Source organism: Medicago sativa, chromosome 4 (genome assembly GCF_051527215.1).
Source record: "Medicago sativa cultivar Bolivia chromosome 4, Bolivia_mono, whole genome shotgun sequence".
NCBI classification, from domain to species: Eukaryota; Viridiplantae; Streptophyta; class Magnoliopsida; order Fabales; family Fabaceae; genus Medicago; species Medicago sativa.
In genome coordinates this window covers 47,964,637-47,988,035 of record NC_140752.1, presented here as the reverse complement: position 1 = coordinate 47,988,035, position 23,399 = coordinate 47,964,637, and the positions used below count along the sequence as shown (strand labels likewise).

The window sequence follows — 23,399 nt, the reverse complement described above, 5'->3', positions numbered from 1 at the left end:
AAGAACTTCTCACCTTCCTCAGCTACTAGCTTAGAAAACGTTATACTCTTGGTCAAACAATTAATGTTAACACCAAAAGTCAACATCCAATCCATACCAAAAATCACGTCCATATGTTTCAACGGAAGACACACAAGATCCAACTCAAAATCTACATTACCAAAACTAACAGGGCACTTAGCACACACAAAAGAAGTAGTCACCGAGCCACTAGCCGGGGTGTCGACAACCATCCCTCGAGACAACGGAGTCACAACCAAACCCAAACGCTCAACACAACTAACCGCAATAAAAGAATGAGTAGCACCAGTATTAATAATTGCAATCAAAGGAGTACTATTGATAAAACACATACCCCAGATGAGATTATCCGGATGCTCCACCTCTTCCGCATTCAATGCAAACACCTTCCCCGCTGCCTTCTTCGGCTTGGTACACTTAGTACTGATATGCCCCTTCTCACCATAATTTTAGCAAGTGATCTCCTTCTTGCACTCAAAAGCCTTGTGACCTGCTTCTCCACACTTGTAGCATTTCTCACCACTCTTGCAATCATTAGCAAAATGACCCAATATGCCACACTTGTAGCACCTCACCTCAGCAACATTCACCTTAGAGCCTCCACCAGATTCTCTCTTCTTGCCTTTGTCCTTGTTGTACGGCTTCCCAAATCCATGACTCTTTCCTTTCTTCTCATTCTGAGCCTTGTAGTGATTAACCTTAGCCCTTCCAGCATCATCAAACATATGACACTTATGCACCAAAGTATCAAAGTCTCGGATCTCCTAAATACACATATACTGATAGATGTCGGGCCTCAAACCGCTTTCAAACTTCACACACTTGGAAACCATAACATCCTCTACATTGATGTACAGGCAAAACCTCGAAAGCTCCTCAAACTTTGCAGCATACTCAGCCACTGAACGGTTCTCTTGCTTCAAGTTCAAGAATTCGACTTCCTTCTTAGTCCTCAAATCCTCAGGAAAGTACTTCCTCAAAAACTCAGTCTTGAACCTAGCCCAAGTCACAGCTCCACCAGCCTCAAGCCTTCCCTTAACATTGGTCCACCAATACCTAGCCTCCTCAGCAAGCATATGAGTAGCCAACCTGACCTTCTGGTCCTCACTCGTAACCATAGCACGAAAGATCCTCTCCATGGCTTGCACCCATGTCTGAGCTCCATCCGGGTCATACCTACCCTTGAACGTCGGCGGACTGTTTTGCAAGAAACGATCCAACCTCCGCTCCTCCGCCTCTCCAGGATCACGATGACCAACTGCCGCCTGCTCATTAACCTGAGACAACACTTGTGCCATTGCAGTCAAAGCCTCTGCAATCGCTCCATCATCTCTACCACCAGCCATCTCACTTCTACACAAAACCAACCAACAGATAAGAACAACAGCACAACTAACAAGTACCGAAGGTAGCTCATTACCATTCGCATACTAACAGGGTAAATCAACAAACACTAGTCTACTAATCTATTAGTCTATTAGTCCGGACAAAACTAACCAGGCTCTGATACCAACTTGTAACACCCTATTTCTAATAAGCGGTAAAACGCGCGAATATACAAACATATTTTAGAAATAGATGCTACGTCTTCGAATTCAAACATACATGCATAAAGATCATGTTACATAACATAGCAGCGGAACATACATATAATTCTTAAACATCTTCAAATCTCAACATAATACAAATGTATTCTCCAAATCTCAATTAACAAGTACCATCTCAACTCCAAAATACATAGTCAAATAAAACAACATGCAAGAACTACCCTAGATCAGAGCCCTAATCTAGACACTTGCATATAAAGAGGAACTCCACTCCTCGGCATCATCAAGCAAACAAACTAAGCATCATGCACTCCATCTACCCGTCCATACAGAAAGGTAGGTGGTAAACCACTGAGGGTTAGCATTACATCATCATAATCCATATAAGACTTAATCAAGAACATTGGAAATGAAAGATACATTCAAGCATGATGATTAATAAATATACACATACTCACAAGTATCCACAACATTCATGTCATTCATTACCATCGTTCTAAGTTTATATCAACAAGTGTATCATACACATATTACAAATTCACCTTGACAATTAACAATTAACAATTAACAATTCAATTCACCATTACAATTAGCAATGCAACCATCAAGCACATCTCAATGCAATTCAATTCACCAACAATTTATGCAATGGCTCTAGACTCATCTAGATGCATGTGGTACCAAAACACCTCTAGGTCGTCACCTTCGATGCAACAAAAACATCGTAATCACCTCAATTGGATATAAAATCCACCACCATCAGTCATGCATGATGAACATATGACTCAACTACAATGCATATGTTCACACAAACAATTCACCTCAGCATCAACAATACTTGTATATATGCAATCAACAACAATCCACCACATAACATATATACAATCACCAACACATTCACAACGCAAGTAACATGTAGTTGTCACATAAATACACCAGCAATCATCTTCACATAAATCAACATATAGTTGCCACATTTCCACATAATTCCTTACAACCCAAATAAAGGAACAAATACAACATATGATCACAAACATCATATTCTTCACTCAACAACATTCATACATCATCTCATAATCATATTAATCCATTCATAAAAGGTTGATAAGCAATAGGCTCTCAAAAATCATTTTTTAATCAAATTCGTCTCTCAAGGTCAAAATATTTCAAGTAATTGAGCATTTAAGTCAAAACCAAGTACACAAGCTCAATTGCCTATGCCATGTGTTCTCACAAGTCACATATATGTGCAGTAGAGGTTACATAAGTATTTCATCGGCCAAATACGATGAATTCATGAAAAACTCAAATTTCGTCTCACTTTATCACTTTTCACAAAAATTCTCATTTTCAAAGCAAAACAAGTTACTACTTGATGAAAAACGAGTTTTCAGAAAAATCGACGTTTGGACCGTTTTTATAAAAGTTAGACGATTTTCACAAATTCAAGTCCAAACTAATTCAAATCATGTTCCAGTAGGATTAAAGGTATAAACAGATGTTAATTAAGTGCAAAGAAACATTTTAGAAGTATTGGATTGGTCCCCAAAAGCTCAAAACAAACAAAACTGAAAAACTGTTTCTGGGCAATTTCGCTATTAGCGAAATTTTCGCTATTAGCTCAATTTTCGCTATTAGCTCAATTTTCGTTATTAGTGAAAAAACTCCAGACAGTTTCGCTATTAGCGAAATTCTGGCGAATTTCTTCAGCAGTTACGGGTTTTCACACCATTTTCACCCAAAATCCCATTTTTCGAATCCCCCAACTCCCAAACCAAGTTCCAGAAAGTGGTTATGGGTCAAAAGAGGTTCAATACACTTAAACAAACATAATTCAAGCATTAGGAACAACAACATAGCTCATTTCATCAAAATCACAAAATTTTCTCAAAATACCAACATAACCACAAATCTCCTCATGAATCCATAAACAACGATTCCAGTTACACCAATTCGATTCTAACAGTTCAACAATCATCAACAACAACTAATGAACACGAATTCATGCACAATTAAACATCACAACCTCATTTCTCATCAAATTTGCTCAAGAACACAATATACCCATATTTATTCATTTCATCATGTTAATTCACATACTCACATAAAAATATCATGCAAATCATATTCCCAAACATAACAACAACAATCATGCACGAATTCACAACATTTAGGTTCAATTCATCAATTTCACAAAATGGGTAAAAAGAAAAAGTTATGAAATTATGAGTGAAGCCTAACCCCCTTACCTCTAGCACCAAGATTCTCTAACTCAAGCTTCAATTTAGCTCCTAGATGATGAATCTCCTCTTTTAGCTCTAGCCCTTGTTCTTGTTCTCCTCTCTATCCTCTAACTTTTCTCTTCTCAATTGAAAAATGTGGTAAAACCCTATCTCTCCACTAACATTAGTTTATATAGGCTCACTTAATTGGGCTTAACTCACCACATCTTAATGGGCCTAACCCATTTCTATTCTAACACCCAAAAATGGTTTAACTCACTTAACGGTAAAACATCACACTAACGGTCACTTACCGGTAAATAAAATAATTACTACACCCTCTCTAGTAACTTGGTGAAATAATAACTCTCACTAAGCACTAAAAATAATCCTTAACCAAAATTACAAAATTACCCTTACTCTCAAAATGACCAAAATGCCCCCAAGTCCAAAACGACTAAAATACCCTTCTAACATCGAATTCTACAATTCCCAACCAAAAATACACATAGAGGCAAATAATCACACATGAGCACATATACTACACACAAATAAATAATAAAATAAAACTAGCGAAAATCGGGCTGTTACAGTATTCACTGCTTCTGCCCCGAAATGTTTAGCCAAATATCATGGTTCTTGTCATTTCTTGTAAAGTTCTATTCTTTCTCTCTACAACCCCATTTTGCTGTGGGGTTCTAGGAGAAGAGAATTCATGGATAATCCCATGTTTTTCACAAAAAATTCAAATGGCTCATTTTCAAATTCTCTACCATGATCACTTTTTACTTTTAAAATTTTCAATTCCTTTTCAGACTGTATTTGAGTGCAGAAGTTACTGAATACATCATAAGATTTATCCTTACTTCTCAGGAATTTTACCCAAGTCCATCTGTTGTAATCATCAACAATAACTAATCCATATTTACTTCCATATAAGGATGCAGTGCTAACTGGTCCAAATAAATCAATATGAAGTAATTCTAAAAGTCTGGAGGTTGAGACAATGTCTTTTGTTTTAAAAGAAGATTTAACAGTCTTCCCTTTCTGGCATGCACCACAATGTGCATCTAAATGATAGTCAATGTAAGGTAGCCCTTTGACAACTTTTAACTTACTAAGCTTAGAGACTAATCTCCAGTTAACATGTCCCAACCTTTTGTGCCACATCCATTTCTTATCATTCACTGATAAAAGACAGATTGCCTTCTGATCAACCAGTTCAGGGAAGTTGATTTTATAGACATTTTCTATCCTCTTTCCCTTGAATACTATGGACTTGTCATCCTTGTTGATTATTGTGCAGTTGGTCTTTTCAAACATCACATCATAACCATTATCACAAAACTGACTGATACTTAAAAGGTTATGTTCAAGACCATCTACCAACCACACATTATTAATAGAAATAGAGGAGTTACCAATAGTTCTTGTACCAATGATCTTGCCAGATTGGTTGCCTCCAATCTTCACATTTTCTCCTTCTTTCATTGTGAGAGTGAGGAACATAGACTTCTCTCCTGTCATATGTCTTGAGCAATCGCTGTCTAGGTACCATGATTTTTGCTTTTCCTTTGCTCTTAGGCATATCTGCAGCATTGATAATTTCATATTTAGGTACCCATTGTTTTATGGGTCCTTTGAGGTTAGTACTAGAAGTTTTTCTCTTCACTTCTTGTACGTTGTGCTGTGAGTTTGGTAGCTTCTGAGTAATCGATACCTTAGGTTTAGCACCTTTTGGTTTTGATTCTCAAGAAGCAACAACTGTTTTGTTCTTCTAAAACTTAAACTTCAGGATGTCTGACTATGATTTCAGCAGACTCTGAGGAACAGGTTCTGATCTCTTAAGAATCTTGATCTTTGAAGTTTTAGAATCAGAGTTTGTCATTGCCTTTGGCTTAGAGTTCTTTGGCTTAGAAGTGATCTTAGCCTCAGAGCTGGAAGCTTCAGGTTTTGACTGAACTACAGTTTCAAACTTAGCACCTTCAGGTACAAAGAAGGTTTTCAATCCTTCCTTGATGCATTCACAACATGCTTTAAGACTGACATCATTAGGTTTCCCTTCTGAAAATCCAATCCCTTTACCATTGTTTCTGTAAATGCTATAAATCTTTAAAGCAACTTTGCTTCTGTCAATACCAGACATAATAAAATCCTCAAGAGCAATTTGATGTTTACTTAAAGGTTTTCCATTACACTTTTCTTGTAGCTTCTGGCAAAGAAACTTGAGCTTCTCTTCATAGGTTTTACAAATGAAGTGAAAGCCTCTAAGTCCTTCTTCAGAAGCTTTCAGATCCAATAGAGTTGATTGACAGGGCCGCAAGTACACGACTATGTCGGTTTTAGTATAAAAAGTATTGTATCCACAGAGACCAATTTAACAAGTACCGCTTCTTGTCGTTTCTATGTTTATCTAAGGCGAAATTCAAAACAATGGTTTCACGCGTAAAATAAATATTGATTTTAATTAAAAATATGACGAGTAGAGACCAAAACGATGGTTTCCGTCGACCTTCGTCACTCGAGTAACTTTGCGCTAATTAAATAGTAACGAGAAAAATAAAAATTTTGTGGAAAGTATTGAACAAGAGACTCTGTTTGCTTTCGCAATACGTTGTCAGAATTTTTAGACGCGTAACTACCTACTTTCGTAATGTATAGTTACAAACTTAAAAATTATCTTTTCTTAATTCAATAAATTCTTGATTAAAAGAAAAGAAGTGCTTTCGCTTTAACCTTTTCAATTAAAAATATGAAATTTTCTAAAGTCGGATGTCGTTTTCGCTCTTTCGATGCGTAAACGATATCTCGGTGTCTCTACTTTCGTAGTAGACTTTTTAAATTGCAAAGCAGAAATTTTCAAAACAAATATTTAAATTCTCGTTACACTAAAAGGGGCGCGCAGCTACATGAGGTTCGTCGGTACGACGGTCCTTTCGTGTTGGACTCAATTTAAACTACTCAGACATGATTAAATTATACATTAAAATTACTTCTGCAGAATTCTATTAAAGAGAAAACAAATAACTAAAGAACCGAACCTGTGAAAAGTTGGAAACTTTAAATAAAGAAGAAATAAGCAGCCACCGGATGCATCAATTCTTGGCAATCAATATCATCAATATTGAGTTAAACTTTAGAGAACTGTTCACACTTTTCTACAAGGCTTCTCAATTGCTTGCATTTATTGCCGACAAGATGTTTTCTACTCGCATATACTGTTCATTCCTGCATAGTACTTTTGTCATGCGGTTATATATTTCCTTATTGATATCTGTTAGATAGTATTAGATTTGACATGATCGTTTGTCCTGGGAGCAGTTGCATTTTTACATTTTCAAGGCACTTTAAGCCTTGAGGAATCAATATATCAGTATTATAATGCAGTAAATGTCCTGCAGAGCATCCAAAACAATAAAAACTGAGTTTTATATTATCCTAAAAAAAAAGTATAGGGGATGTCCCACAATAAAAATCCTATCTGAACCTAAGAACACTACAGCTGACACTTGAAGATGACAATATTTACACTCAAGAAAGCCTACAGCCCCATCTACCTATTTTTCTAAAACTTTTATTTTATTGCACAGATCATTTGTTCATTCTCTATAAATACCCACATTCTATACACACGAAAATTTGCAAACAAATAATAAACATAAAAATTAACTGATCAGCTGCACTGCAACCCATCTTCTTCCGAGATTATATGCTTTACTTCTTCACCTTCCTTTTCTGCCAATTTCAAAAACTTCTGCAAAACACAAATTGAAACCAGAAATAATCAGGGTATTATTGAGAATAAACTTCTGCAAAACACAGAGTATTTGCCAAATTTCAGGTTTACATCCTTCTATGCTATTCATTAAATTTTTATCATCCTGTCCATTTTTTTTTTTTATAGCTGGAAGCCCTCATTATGAAATCAATTGATAGGTCTTCTTCTAAATGAAGAGTTTTAAGGTATAACAATTTAACAAAGAGGCAAGTGTATTTGTTTTAAAAAACATAATATCATTTTATTAAAAGTTTACTATCTCTATTCACCGTGTAGATGCTCACAAGTAACATATGAGAATTGTGCTCAACAAAGGTCACAAAATACCTGAAATTTATACCCACGTGGAGCCAGGTAGCAAAGCTTATAATTTTTATTTCCCTTCAATGGTGACTTCCCTGTATCATAAGCAAAACAACAACATCATCAATTTTTCTATATAATAGAATATGCATACTGGTCTTCTTTAACTACGAGGCACAAGATCTAAGTAAAACAAACAACAGTTAAGGTTTGCTTTGAGATCAAACATCACAATGACTTCAATTTTAAAGCATGTGTTTGGTTCTTTCTACTAATGTCAAGCCAAGGCTGAAAAGGACTCAAAAATATCAAAAATAGTAAGTCTGAAGTTTCACACTATGCTTCAAAAATTGCAAGTTTGATACAACACAAAGCTTCAAAAATATGTTACTATTTTTTAAAATCAGAGTTCTGTTCATATTAACGTATTTTCACACTATGCACATGTGGCACACCTAAGAATTAGAACGGAACATGATTTCATCTGGTGCAGAAACATTTATAATTGAAGCTCAATGAAAGTACTTACAATCAGTACTGATTAAGGCACATGAAGCATTTGCCGATATATCTCATGCATTTGATTTTATCGACATATCCAACAACCTATCCAGTGCTTCCATGTTTGTGTTGCATTTAGGTGTGAGTTGCATTCTCAGAGGAACTTTTGTGCCACTTTCCACCTCTCTGCATTATAAGCCAAGCAACAAAGTTATAATACATAAGTTATAAATAGGATTAAGAATGAATGAGTTATAAATCGTAGTAAAAGGTGGTTATAACACTAAAAAACAATGAACAATATGCTTATTGTCCATATTTTAGCTACCTTAAAGAGATCAATAAGATGCTCACAAGTTGGTTAGCTTCATATGAGATATTCTTGCAAAATATTATTTACTTATGAGTTTAAAACTGTGAGAAAAGTTCTAAATAGACCATAGTTGTCAGATATCACCCAAAAAAACATTCTTAATTAAAAAATTTATACCAGGATATATGCAGATATGAAAAGATGGATTACACAATTAGAAAGTGGGATATCTAAGCAAAAATTATTTAACACGTTAACAAAATATCTTATTTAATATATCAAAATAGAGAAATGATTGTCCTACTCGATGACTGATCTGGAAATTATTAACCACAAAAATACAGTTGAACATATAAGAAACAATCCAATCACTTTTAATGTTAAGACCTATAGATATCAAAATGAAATTTGAAACAAAACACAATCCAATTAATATCAAAAATGGTATTTCGAATGCTAATAATGAGAGGAAACACATGTTCAAAATAGAAATGGGGGATTTGTGATTTATACATAATTTGTTCCAAAAATAAAATCAAGTCATAAATCAAACTATCTCATAGGTAAATTATAAGATTAGATTCGAATTTCAAAGTACAAAAGATTAGTGTTTCCGAAAAAAAAAATCAGAAATTTAAGGTTTTAGTAAAATATGTAGTAGAAAGAAAACTTACACATGGTGAATATCTGCCAAATGAAACTACCCATATTTTAGATCAGCTCCTTTCGTGATTCTGTATGTATAGAAAGACAGATATGGTTGAGGATATGATAAAAATGAGGCTGTTTTCGCAAATGGAGGCCGCGATCGACTATGAATGTGGTGGAAACGGGCGGCGGCGGTGCTCGTGAGAATGAGAAGGGAGAGAAGCAAGAAGTGATTACGGTTTCAGATTGAAAGGAATGAGAGAAGCAACACGTTTGGTTAAAAAGAATTATTGGGCTTGGCCCATTTCTAGATAGTGCAGTGGGGGTGTATGCCTAAAACAGTCGTGCAAATAGTAATATGTAAAAAATTTTATTTTTATTAATTTAAGGCAAATGTTAATTTGTGCCCTCAAGGGCACATGTTAAGAAACTCCTTATAGAAATATATGTATCAAAAGTCATGCAGTTGACTTCTTAAAGTTAAAATATTATGATTTCCAACGCAAAATTGCTTTTTTTGGATTCCTTAACATGTGTCCTAAGGGCACAAGTTAACATGACCCTTAATTTAATGAAACAATTTCAAACACGTAGCTTAGATTGATAAACCGATTTAGTGGAGAAGTTTATTACTTTACCAAGATAAATTTGGATAACATTCAGTTTAACAAAAGACATTTTTTTTACAAAGTAAGAGTGATATGACTAACTTATCCAGCTTATTCATGTAGCTCGACTATTGGTCCAGTTGTTTGATTAGTGACCTCATGATCTAGTGACTTTATCAAATCAATGACAGAGTCATTTTTTAAAACATTGATAACGGTGCCCTTAATATTTGGTGGATATCTCGATCTGATTTAATGCATGTATAATTTTATAAAGACTAGATATTCTGATTTAATCTGGTTCAGTCGTGTGATTTAAATAATGACATGATGATTCGATCATTGACACAATATCTTTGTCGAAAAAGATATTTATCTTTATTTAATTTAGAAAATGGGACACATTATGGGTTAAGTGATGACCACCTTTCTTTTATCTCATTTTAGTGTTGGATTAAATTTTGATTATCTTAGATTAGAGACGAGGAAAAATCTGAACGATAAAAATCATTTTAAAAAATTGAAAAGGGTGGAAACACCTACTTAAATAAGGAGGGAATACCAAAAAAAAATGTTTTGTATTGCGTTTGAAAAATGGAAAGTGGTGAAAAGAGAAAACATTTGATTCATCCATTGTATTTTAGAGTTGATTTGTTATTAGTTAAAATTAAAATTAGAACCATTTTGATATAATTACAAGCTATAGTTTTAAATAGGGGAAACGATCACTACCAAAAACCTTTGTTGCAATTCTAAGAAAGTTCACAATGATATAGAGTAGCACATTTTTTTAGGGGTTTATTCCAAAAATCCAGCAGCACATAGGGACTTTATTTATAATCAGCAAGTTCTGTAGAAAAATGTATGTGAGTCACACAATAAACTACTGCTACCTGTCTTCTACAGGTTAAATATGTCAGTGGATGGTAGATTACATTTTATTCATGTTTTTGGCCATTTAATTTTGTGTTTGTGATCATGGTGGCATTCACTTGAGTGAAAATGTTGGAACAAAATGCAACATATTGATGGTATATCCCATTCACAAATGGCATAAAGTTATTGATTATAGTTCAATCACAGTTACCTATCGCTCCAAACCTAGGATTCGCTCCAAACCTAGGATGATAATTGTAACAGTTGAAGAATTTTACACAGTTTCACGATTTAAACTTATGCTTATTTTGTACAAGAAAAAAAACTTATACTCATTTGGATACTGTTATTGATATTGATGAGTGGTTCAAAGTTATTGTCTTTAAAGATTGATATTTTGTTATGTTATCTGTGTTACAATGTACAAATATATATAGTACAAAATTTACCAATTATTAGTGGTAACGTACAATGCTAGCCGCAACATATTAAACTGAGATATTCTAGCTCTTAATACAAATAATGACTAATCAAATATTTGTTGACTAGATCAAGTATGCTCTTAATGCACTAATGACAATATCAAATATCCTTTAATATTTGATGACCAAATAAAATCTTCCTTTTATTCTTTGGTGATACCACCAGATTTGTGGATTTTATTTGGTCGATTATTGGTACTACTATTACTGCTGCTTTGCTACTGCAGACTTAGTGATTTTTGGCATTCATGATTTGACGTACGTGGTCAAGGACTGTTTGTTTATGAGTTTAAGTCCTTTTTGGTGTTCATGATTTTTGTGGGATTTTTTGTGTGTTTATATTTTAAATGTCCGCGTGTTTGTATGTTGTATTTCCATCTACGTGCGCTGTTTACTTCATGACATACACGTTTGTATTTTTGTACTACATTAGTATCGTTGTTGTGAATCTTTGACCAACTGTGGCTTCTATTGATTCTTACGCTTGATGTCCTAATGTCTGTTTAGGTCTTGCGCCTTCGCCTTGGTGTTGTTAATCAACGTCTGTGTTTCCCGTGCATTGCACGGGTTACACACTAGTTGTAATTAGAGCTGAACAGTGACACGACGGCAATTGAATTGATACGGCACAGTGAAAATAAGCAACAACAATTGGAAAGAAGCAATTAAAAGGAAAATAGATGGAATCTAAAACTTGTTAGCAGCAAATTCATGCATCGAAATCCAATAATCATAAAAAAAAAAAAAAGGGTAGCGATATAGCAAGATAATAATAATGAAACTCAATTGAATGAATTGAAATTTAAATTAAAGTACCAACAGCCAAGTAGTAACAACAGCAGCGGCTGAATTCAAAAGAAAACAACCAAACAAAACTGAAATTGAAATTATACTGCGGGCCAAATATATATATTGTGCGATGGCTAGGGTTTTCAAAAGAAAATAAAACTGAAAAGTGAAAAACTCCGGTCCTCTCCAACTGAGTGTCTCATGTGCTTTTATAGTCTAATTCTTGAACAGAAAAAATTGTCAAAGGTCGTTGGGCTTGTGACACATGATTTCTTTCTTTTCCTCATTTTTCTTCACCTCTGCTTTTTACACCTTATGATCCTGAAACACATCAAAGTACTAGCGGTAATCGTGCAAAATAAAATAATTGACTCTAAAATAAATGGAAAACAAACTATTTAGACAGTGTATTTTGCATGTTATCAAACTCCCCCACACTTGAACCATTGCTTGTCCTCAAGCAAAAAGCAAGGGACGACAACAACATAATTCAGAAAAACAGAATGAACTAAAAATCAATTGCATTTTTATTTTTCAAGGCTTTGTTCTCAGGATGCACTTATCACAACCTAATCACTTTTCAAGGATCACATCAACCCTACAACAGTTTCAAGTGAGTGTGTGTGTGTAGTCCAACCCTTTTCTTGCTCCTGTATAAGACAGATATTATGAGGAACATGTTCTATCCTTAATACTAAAGTAACCGAGAAAAATCCTTTCTTCATTTCGTATAAGAGAGATGGGAATTTAGTTAGAATTAAATTAACAATTTAAGCACAAGGGGCTGCAGATTGCTTAGGGGCTATCTATCCTCATAGGAAGTCTTTATGGAGAGGGTGTCCTTTCCTCCTAGATTCAAAATCACCCTAAGTAGTGCTGCAAAATTTTTTATCATCTCCACGTAGGAAGTCTTTATGGAGAGGGTGTCCTTTCCCCCTAGCTTTGATGAATTTATTTCCTCTTTTGAGGGATTTGGAACTTAAGCTTAATTTAGGGAGTCACCACCACATTTAGGAAGTCAGAGAGAGAATGTCCTTTCCTCCACATGTTGGTGCCATTCTCCCGCCCCATTTTAGTTTAACAATTTATAACAATAAAGCACATTATTTCCCACACAAACTTATACTACTTTTACTCTGACGACTTTTAAGGGTCTAAGTTACCATTAAAGTTAGAACGTGCTCCTTAAAATACCTACTCATACACTTACTCAAAGACTGCAACTTTGTGCTTTTCTCATAAAGAGAATTTTCACATTGAAACATGATATGAGTTTAGTGAAACTTAAAAAGGGAAAGGGTGTTTACATGCATAAAGTCATCATCGAACTCAGCCTTAAATTTATTTTTATTATTTTTTATTTTTGAAATTTTATTGGTTCATAAAACGGGAGAATTAGACAACAAAACAAAAACTACACATTTTATTGACTTAATAATTAAGACTTAGACTGTTAAGGTGGGAAATTCCTCCCCCACACTAAAACTCACATTGACCTCAATGGAAATAAATAAAAATAAAGGAAAAGGAAAGACACTACCTAGTGTATCAATCGTCGTCTGGGTCATCTGGGGGCATCCCATGATGCTGGATCATCCATATATCCTTGCAAATTTTGACTGATCTTTTTATTTCTAAAAAAAAAAAATAAACATAAAATAAAGTCAATAAATAAAAACTGTGGGTTGCCTCCCACGCAGCGCTTCATTTAACGTCAGTAGCTCGACGCCTTACTCAGCTTTCAGTGGGGTTCTAACCTATGATTCGGGAGTAACTTTGAAGAGTACTCCTTAACGCACCCATCTATGGTATCAACAAGGCAGCATGAATCGTTAATTGATGTGCTGTTCATGAATTTGAATAAGAGGAACTCAATCTTTTCATCTCCAACCTCAAAGGTTATTTTTCTCCTTCTTGACATCTATAATAGCACCAACGGTGGCTAAAAAGGGTCTTCCTAGGAGGATAGGGATGTGAGAGTCTTCACTTATGTCCATCACCACAAAGTCAGTGGGAATGTACAACTGACCAATTCTTAGAGGAACATCCTCCAGTATTCCAACTGGGTATTTTATGGATCGGTCAGCTAGTTGTAGGGACATTTTTGTTGGTTTCAACTCTCCTAGATTGAGCCTCTTGTAGATAGACAGAGGCATGAGACTCACACTAGCACCTAAATCACAGAGAGCTTTATCAATGATGTAGTTGCCAATAACACAAGGAATCGAAAAACTCCCTGGATCTTTCAATTTAGGTGGCATCTTGTTCTGAATGATAGCGCTACACTCCTCAGTGAGTGCTACAGTATCATCGACATCAACCTTCCTCTTACTTGTCAGAATTTCTTTTAAGAATTTCGCATAAGAGGGCATTTGAATAATAGCCTCAATGAAAGGGATGTTAACATGGAGCTTTTTCAATAGCTCAACAAACTTTTTAAATTGTCCCTCACTCTTTGATTTAGCTAGTCTTTGAGGGAATGGGATTGGAGGTTTGTAAGGAGGTGGAGGTACATAGGGTTTCTCTTTTTCTTCCTCAACTCCCTCCTTTCCCTTTGAGGTTTGTTCACTCTCAATAGGCGCATACTCTTTCTCAGTGCCTTCCCTCTCACTAGGATTCCCTACCTCTTTTCCACTACGCAGGGTAGCATTCAGCTCCCCTTTTGGGTTTGGTTGAGGTTGTGCAGGGAAAGTTCCTGAAGGTGCAGCTGCTCGTTGTTGGGCCACTTGTGCAATTTGCGTTTCCAACATTTTGTTATGGGTGGCCAACATGTCAACCTTAGATGCAAGCTGCTTAATCATTTCATTTGTGTGAATGTTTTGATTCAGGAACTCCTTGTTCTGTTGGGACTGAGCCATGATGAAATTTTCCATCATCAGTTCCAGGTTAGACTTTTGAGGAGCAACTGGGGTTCCTCTTTGACCTTGGAAACCAGGGGGTGCAATGGGTGCAAGATTTTGCGCATAGGTGGGATTGATATTTTTATATGGGAAATTAGGATTTATTTGCCCGTATGGGTTCCCATGCGCGTAGTTTGCCTGCTCCGTACCGACTAACAGATGACACTCGGTAGGAGTGTGTCCAGGTGTACCGCAAATCTCACAGTTAGGGGCCACAATGGCCACGGGGGCAGGTGGAGTGATGGTTAGACTATCTATCTTTTTATATAGCGCATCAACTTTAGCGCTCAGATGATCAAAACTGCTAACCTCGTACATCCCTGCATTGGGTTGACCTTTTTCAGCTAGAGCGCGTTCGCTCCCCCATTGGTAATGGTTCTAGGCCATATCCTCGATCAGGCCCCAAGCCTCATCAAACGGCTTGTTCATTAGAGCTCCTCCCGCAACGGCATCGATAGTCCACTATAAGAAATCTTGCATATTGCCAGGGAACAATGCCAGGAGCAAGAAGTCCTGGCAAATTTGCCAGGAGCTATGCCAGGGAAAACTCCTGGCAAAGTTGCCAGGGGCAACCCCTCACAAAAGCCTTGGCAAAATGTATGGAGCAGAAAAGATTCTCGTGTGGTCAGAAAAAGCAGGACGGTACAACACTTTGCCAGGGGTTATGCCACCAAAAACCCCTGGCAAATTGCAAAGCCTGCAAATTTGTCAGCACAGCCTGCAAAGGCTACGTGAATAGCCTGTATTGTAGCACTGAAATGAGTTGACTAAAGAGCAGTTGGGCTCTGTGGCAGTTTGCCAGGGGCAAGACCCTCGGATAACCCCTGGTAAATTGCATCTATACAATTGCTTTCGGTCACAACACTTATAGAAAAAAAATTCATTTCAGTCACAACACTTACCAGCGTTTCTCTTACCAGCGGCCATTCCTTCATTCTTACCAGCGGCTGCTCCCTTCCTTCACTCTTTCAGGTTCGTTGCTTCCTTCCTTCACCGTCAAACGCCGCCGTCGTTCCTCACCGTCAAACGTCGTCGCTGTTCATCACCATCGCCGTTCATCAGGTTTGTCACTTCTTCACCTCGTGTTTTCTCTCTTTCCGAAATCTTCTTTAGATCTGTAACTTCTTGAACCCTTTCAATGTGATGCTTACTGTCAAACGCCCTCGTGTTCTTCGTTCTGTAATGTTTACTCTTACTGTTATCTCAATTGCTTTTTTGCCCTAAAAATGTGATCTTAGTTTTTTGCCCTAAAACTCGTTCTGTAATGGTACTATGATCTTAGTTTTTTGAACTTAAATTTATATTTTTTATGTATAAGTTTTTTTGTACAAATGTGCATGTTTAATATCACATTATATTTGAAGTCACAAATAGAGAGAATAGCATAAACATGTTATACTATTGATGATTGTCTATTTTGTCTATAAACATGTTCAATGATGATTCTGTTTAGAGATTATTGTTGTTTGTCTATTTTGGATGGACATCAAGGTTCAATTAAATGTTTAACTGCAGTAGTTGAACATTGTGATGATAACTCTGAATCAGAAGAACCATCTTTTTTATTACTTGAATTTGCATTGTTAACTTCTTTTTCTAAACCAATTAAATTAAAATAACATTTTAAAAACGTTTTTTAAATAATTTTTATTATTAAATCAATTTTTAAAAAAGAAATAAAAAACAATTTAAAAGTGTTTATTTTAAATATTTTAATAATTAAATTTCATTAATTTTTGAAAAGAAAATTTAAATTCTTTTTTAAATTTATTTTAATTATTAAATTTTAATATTTTGATTTTTTTAACGAATAAAAAACGTTTTTTTAAAAATTAAACGAACACAATTTGCCAGGGGTTAACTCCTGGCAAAGTCCCTGTCATGTTTTGAAAAAGACTGATGTGATGAGCCTGCAAAAAGCCTACATTGACTACAATGAGTCAGAATGTGTAAGAAAAGTCTGTATTTATGCAGACACATTTTGCCAGGGGTTTTGCCAGGGCCTGTGCCAGGAGCACATTTGCCAGGAGCTAAAGCCCTGGCAGCGTCATTTGCGATGAGCGGATTTGCTGGGTATTCTGCCCCTGGCAAACGTCCATTTGCCAAGGCTTTCTGCATTTTGTCAGGGCTTCTGCCCCTGGCAAAATGCAACATTTCTTGTAGTGGTCATCCTTGTGTTATACAGGAGACCATTGTAAAAGGTATGGATGATCAGCCACTTTTCCAACCCATGAGGCGGGCAAGCTCTCAAAAGATCTTTGTATCTCTCCCACGCTTCAAAGAGAGACTCTCCGTCTTTCTGCCTAAAGCAAGTAATTAGGTTCCTCAATTGTGCCGTTTTGCTCGGCGGGAAATACCTAGCGAGGAACGCCTTTTTTAATTCATTCCATGTCGTTATGGAATTTGACGGTAGGGAATTAAGCCATGCACTGGCTCTGTCCCTGAGGGAGAAAGGGAATAAACGTAAACGAATGGCTTCAGGGTTGACGCCATTCACTTTCAGCGTCTCAGCGAACCGCACAAAGCAAGGTGCAAGTTCGGGTCCTCCGTTGGGTTTCCGGAGAACTGATTTTGCTGAATTATCTGCACTAAAGAGGGCTTAAGCTCAAAATTATTCGCCGCAATGGCAGGGCGAACAATGCTCGTATGAGGCTCCTCCTCAGAGGGCACAGCGAAATCCTTCAGTGGCCGGTTATCGTTGTTGTTGTCGCCCATTTCTGATTGAGTCTCAGATTGCGACGGGGTATCGAATAACAATCGGCGCCTAGCTCGAAAGTAGCGCTCAATTTCGTCAACGTAGGTGACTAGATTTTCGGCACTTCGGGTTTTTCGCATGCAAAGTTTTTTTTTAAAAAAATAAATAAAAGGGCCTTAGTCTAAACGGTGTAACAACGGAGTAGAGATATTGCCAAAAATTGGTCCCCGGCAACGGCGCCAAAAACTTGACAGGGCCGCAAGTGCACGACTATGTCGGTTTTAGTATAAAAAGTATCGTATCCACAGAGACCAATTTAACAAGTACCGCTTCTTGTCGTTTCTATGTTTATCTAAGGCGAAATTCAAAACAATGGTTTCACGCGTAAAATAAATATTGATTTTAATTAAAAATATGACGAGTAGAGACCAAAACGATGGTTTCCGTCGACCTTCGTCACTCGAGTAACTTTGCGCTAATTAAATAGTAACGAGAAAAATAAAAATTTTGTGGAAAGTATTGAACAAGAGACTCTGTTTGCTTTCGCAATACGTTGTCAGAATTTTTAGACGCGTAACTACCTACTTTCGTAGTGTATAGTTACAAACTTAAAAATTATCTTTTCTTAATTCAATAAATTCTTGATTAAAAGAAAAGAAGTGTTTTCGCTTTAACCTTTTCAATTAAAAATATGAAATTTTCTAAAGTCGGATGTCGTTTTCGCTCGTTCGATGCGTAAACGATATCTCGGTGTCTCTACTTTCGTAGTAGACTTTTTAAATTGCAAAGCAGAAATTTTCAAAACAAATATTTAAATTCTCGTTACACTAAAAGGGGCGCGCAGCTACATGAGGTCCGTCGGTACGACGGTCCTTTCGTGTTGGACTCAATTTAAACTACTCAGACATGATTAAATTATACATTAAAATTACTTCTGCAGAATTCTATTAAAGAGAAAACAAATAACTAAAGAACCGAACCTGTGAAAAGTTGGAAACTTTAAATAAAGAAGAAATAAGCAGCCACCGGATGCATCAATTCTTGGCAATTGTAATTAGAGCTGAACAGTGACACGACGGCAATTGAATTGATACGGCACAGTGAAAATAAGCAACAACAATTGGAAAGAAGCAATTAAAAGGAAAATAGATGGAATCTAAAACTTGTTAGCAGCAAATTCATGCATCGAAATCCAATAATCATAAAAAAAAAAAAGGGGTAGCGATATAGCAATATAATAATAATGAAACTCAATTGAATGAATTGGAATTTAAATTAAAGTACCAACAGCCAAGTAGTAACAACAGCAGCGGCTGAATTCAAAAGAAAACAACCAAACAAAACTGAAATTGAAATTATACTGCGGGCCAAATATATTGTGCGGTGGCTAGGGTTTTCAAAAGAAAATAAAACTGAAAAGTGAAAAACTCCGGTCCTCTCCAACTGAGTGTCTCATGTGCTTTTATAGTCTAATTCTTGAACATAAAAAATTGTCAAAGGTCGTTGGGCTTGTGACACATGATTTCTTTCTTTTCCTCATTTTTCTTCACCTCTGCTTTTTACACCTTATGATCCTGAAACACATCAAAATACTAGCGGTAATCGTGCAAAATAAAATAATTGACTCTAAAATAAATGGAAAACAAACTATTTAGATAGTGTATTTTGCATGTTATCATTGATTCTTGTTGTTTCATTAAATCAATATATTTTTCTTTTAAATCTTTCAACTCATTGGTTCTAAGTTCAAAATGTGTAAGGAGTTCTTTAAGAGACTCAATAAGTTCTTCTTTGGAAATTTTAGAGTATACCTCATTTTCATTTTCAGATTTTGAGTCAGGTTCAACTTCTGATGTTACTGTAGCCACTAACTCTCTAGCTACATTAGCTTCATCTTCTGCTTCTTCCTTTTCAGACCCAGATTCACTATCTAAATCTTCCCAGGTTGCCATTAAACTCTTCTTAATCTGCTTCCTGAATTTCCTTGAGTTGAAGCTTGATTTCTTTGAGTTGTCCTTTGATTTCTCCTTCTAAAGATCTGGGCAATCAGCAATGAAATGTCCAGGCTTCTTACAGTTGAAGCATCCCTTCTGATCTTCTTTCTTGGAGCTTTTATAACCACCTCTCTTACTTAGAAACTTCCTATTCTTCCTTGCCAGATACTCAAGCTTGTTGGAGAGCATAGCCATCTTCTCAGTAGGATCTTCTTCAGAATCTCCATCAGGTGATTCTTCTTCAGATTCAACAATTTTAAGAGCTTTTGATGACTTCCCTTTAGATGGAAGAGCAATAGATTTACTCTTCTTAGCAGGCTCATGTACATTTAGACTTATCTCGTGAACTTTGAGAGAGCTGACAAGATCTTCAACACTTAAAGTGTTTAAATCTTTAGCTTCCTTAATAGCAGTAACCTTAGATCTCCATCTAGCAGACAAGCTTCTTAGTATCTTGCTCACATGATCAGAAGCAACATAGCTTTTCTTAAGTATTTGTAGTCCAGAGACTAGGGTCTGAAATCTTGAGTACATTTCCTCAATACTTTCATCATCCTTCATCTAGAACAACTCATACTGATGAACAAGCATGAGAGCCTTCGCTTCTCTGACCTTTTTGCTACCTTCATAGTTTCCACAGAGAGAAGCAAACATTGCCTTTGCAGTAGATTTATCACTCATTTTCATATACTCTGCTTTAGGTATAGCAGTGACAAGTGCTCCTTTAATCGTGTGATGCTTCTTGTAGAGTTTCTTCTGAGCAGGAGTATGTTTCCTTCTATCAATAGCAGCTCCTTCTTCATCAAGGACTAAATCACCAACACCATATTTTAGAATGTCACATAGTTCTTCATCTAAACCCATGAGATAGTTGTAGAAGTTGGTTTTCCACCAAGAGAATTCTTCAGGATCTCCATTAAACTTAGGAACTTTACCAGAGTCAGCTTTTCTTGTTGCTACCATAATTATATGGAACAACATTGTTGTTCCCAGATCCAGAAGTGGAGTCTTCAACAGACATGATTTTCTCAGATCTTTTTCTGTTACACTGTTAAGTGTTGAGACGACAGACCAAGACTCTATATACCAATTGATGGTGAGAAAAACACAAGAAGGGGGTTGAATTGTGTTAGCTTTTTCTTCGTTTTCTCCTACTGAAATCACTGATCAGAGGCAGATAAAGTTCAGCTTCTGAAGTGATGTTCAGATTCTAAATGCAGAAGATAAAAATAGAGAGAGAGAGAGAGAGAGAGAGAAGAAAGACACAAAGCAATTATACAGGTTCCTTCCACAAACCGGAAGTAGTCCTGTCCCCTTTGCACTTCCAAGGAAAGTTCACTAAAATGTAATATTTGATTACAACTGCTCACTGCTAAAACTAGCAAGAGATTTCAAACTTACTCAAGCATAATTGCAAGAGATTTCCTATGCTCAAGAACTAAATCAAAATACTTCTTATGCTCAAGCACACAAGCAAGAGACTTCTATTCAAACAAAAATACAAAGAAATTTGTTTGAGGTTGAACACTTGATGTACAATCAGTGGTGTTCACAATACAAATCAAATACAGACTCTTAAGGCTCTAGAATTTCTAAGATATGAACTTTGATAAGAAATTCTAAGTGATCTTTTGATGCAGAACAATTTCAGCAGAGTTTTGGCGCTTGTAAATTGTTGTGAGTCTCTTAGAAATCTTCAAGTCTTCACTCCTTTATATAGAGGTGTGAAAGAGACGTTGTTGATTGCCAACGCATCAAAAAAAGTCGTTTGAAGCTTTGATCAATCACCAATGATCTTTTGTCTGATATGGTTATTGTCCTATGAAGGATCAATTTCAAATCCTTTCCAAGTCTGGAGGAACATCGTTGCAGGCACAACTGTTGTTCTTGTCTTGTTGCAGAGACACAACAGAGTAGTGGAGGTAGTGGTTATACAATTTGTACAATTGTCCCTTTTCAACTCTCTACAACGGAAAAGCATCCAATGCTTCAAATCCATTTGAATTAGCTGTTGCTTCATTCTTCTGGTCTTCTGCAATGTTGGGCGAGATTAAATCACTTGAACAACCTTTGAAGCTTCAATTCTCTTAGCTCCTGATGATCTTCAGCTCCTGATGTGAACTGCTTCTGGTGATGTTGCTTCTGATGAGGTGCTTCTGATGACCTTGCTTCTGATGACGTCATCACTTCAGAAGCACTTGTCTTTAAAACCTCTTTTCTTCAGATGCATAAAACTTCCTTCTTGTTGATTCCAATTGCTCTCTTTTTGTTCTTCTAGAACCTAATAAATTTAAAGATACTAAATTTTTTGTCTATGGTCCTGTACACTTGAACAAATATTAGCATATCTAATTGACAATTTTTAATACCTTGTTATCATAAAAACTCTAAAGGGTAATGTTAAACACATTTTGTTCCAACACATATAGTTGCAGATACATTGACTGAAATATGTACATAAGCAAAAGAGCCATCCATCAAGGAGGCCTACCAAAAAGTGACAATGCTGAACTTCAGATCTACTTGTAGCTTTCTACTCAGCTGCTTGGGAATCTGAAGAAAAAAAAAATGAAAGAGTATGCCACAAAGACTTATTGTGGAGACAACAACCACCACCAACTAGAAGGGAGCACACAAGGGTATGAGTAATAAAATTTCTAAAATCTAATGTCAATTTACAAAACTAGTAACCGTATAAAATTTTATTATTCATATTCGTTTATATGCATGAATATTAATATATTGGTAAATATTTCCAATCAAATAAGAATAATTCAAAGAAAATCCAATATCATAAAGATGAAAATAAAATTACAAGGCTTTTAAAATATATTGCCGAAAATCATAATAAAAGCCTTTAAAAGCCTTTAAAAATATATTGTCGAAAATCATAATAAAAGCCTTTAAAGAAAATATAGAAAACTCCATTTATTGAAAATAATCAAAATTGGTGAATCGAGAACTAGCTCCATCTCATTGATAGTTTTTCTTATTAAGAGTGGACTTTCTCTTAGTGGTAGCTCCATGTAACGGATATCTCTTTTCTCTCGACTCAAAACAAAATGTAAAACATTTTCAATTAGGGAGTTTACATCTCATTGATAGCCCTCTCTTCCTAATGGCAGCCTTTCCATAAGGGCGGCTCCATCTAATGGTGTAACTCTACCTAACCGAAATCACATACTAGGTGCACCTAGGTGGTGGTCACAATTATGTTCGTATTTCTCGTAACACATAGCTTATAAAACCATGATTCATAAAATATCAAACTTGTGTCAAAGTGCACACAATGAAATCTCAATTTGCAATTCTTTACTTATAAATCGTAGATAAAATCAAAATAATAGATCATATTATAATCAATGACTTTAAACATGTATCAAAGACGAGAAAAAAGTATTCGAAGGGTGTGTTCCCCATTTTGATAAATACTTCAACATATAATAATAAAAATATCCATAATAATGATAATGAAAATAATAACGATAATGAAAATATCAATAACTCATGGGATTTGATTTGGTGTTGAAATTGGATGGTTTTAAACAATTTTTTTGATGAAATGTGAGGAACATAGAGGTTAACGAGGGAAGTAGAATGGAAGAGAAAATGAATAAGAGGAAGTATGTTTATAGAAACTTCCACCGTGTTCTATTTTATTATCAATATTTCATTATTTTTTTTATAATATATGTGTGTTTTAATGAAACGGTGCGTTTCAT

General features: G+C 35.7%; 1 protein-coding gene, 1 long non-coding RNA gene, 1 other non-coding gene and 1 pseudogene across 3 annotated transcripts; 1 reads left to right on the top strand and 3 right to left on the bottom strand.

Annotated features, from left to right (window-relative positions):
- Positions 1-3,302: 3,302 nt before the first annotated feature.
- Positions 3,303-20,640, bottom strand: LOC146929438 (uncharacterized; annotated as a pseudogene).
- On the bottom strand, positions 7,202-9,581 carry LOC146929441 (uncharacterized). Its single transcript, XR_015006040.1, has 4 exons — positions 9,360-9,581; positions 8,401-8,558; positions 7,896-7,966; positions 7,202-7,544 (listed from the first exon to the last, which is right to left on the bottom strand). It is a non-coding gene; the product is annotated as an uncharacterized LOC146929441 (long non-coding RNA).
- LOC146929440 (uncharacterized) lies at positions 13,981-15,082 on the bottom strand. The gene has a single exon (XM_085700724.1). It carries the CDS (start codon positions 14,962-14,964, stop codon positions 13,981-13,983), a length of 984 nt encoding a protein of 327 aa, XP_085556850.1. The 5' UTR covers positions 14,965-15,082.
- On the top strand, positions 17,214-17,319 carry LOC146929439 (small nucleolar RNA R71). Its single transcript, XR_015009182.1, has one exon. It is a non-coding gene; the product is annotated as a small nucleolar RNA R71 (small nucleolar RNA).
- Positions 20,641-23,399: the final 2,759 nt, after the last annotated feature.

Excerpts from the sequence above, each read along its gene's own strand:
- LOC146929440 (XM_085700724.1), bottom strand. The coding sequence starts at position 14,964 with ATGATGGAAAATTTCATCATGGCTCAGTCCCAACAGAACAAGGAGTTC.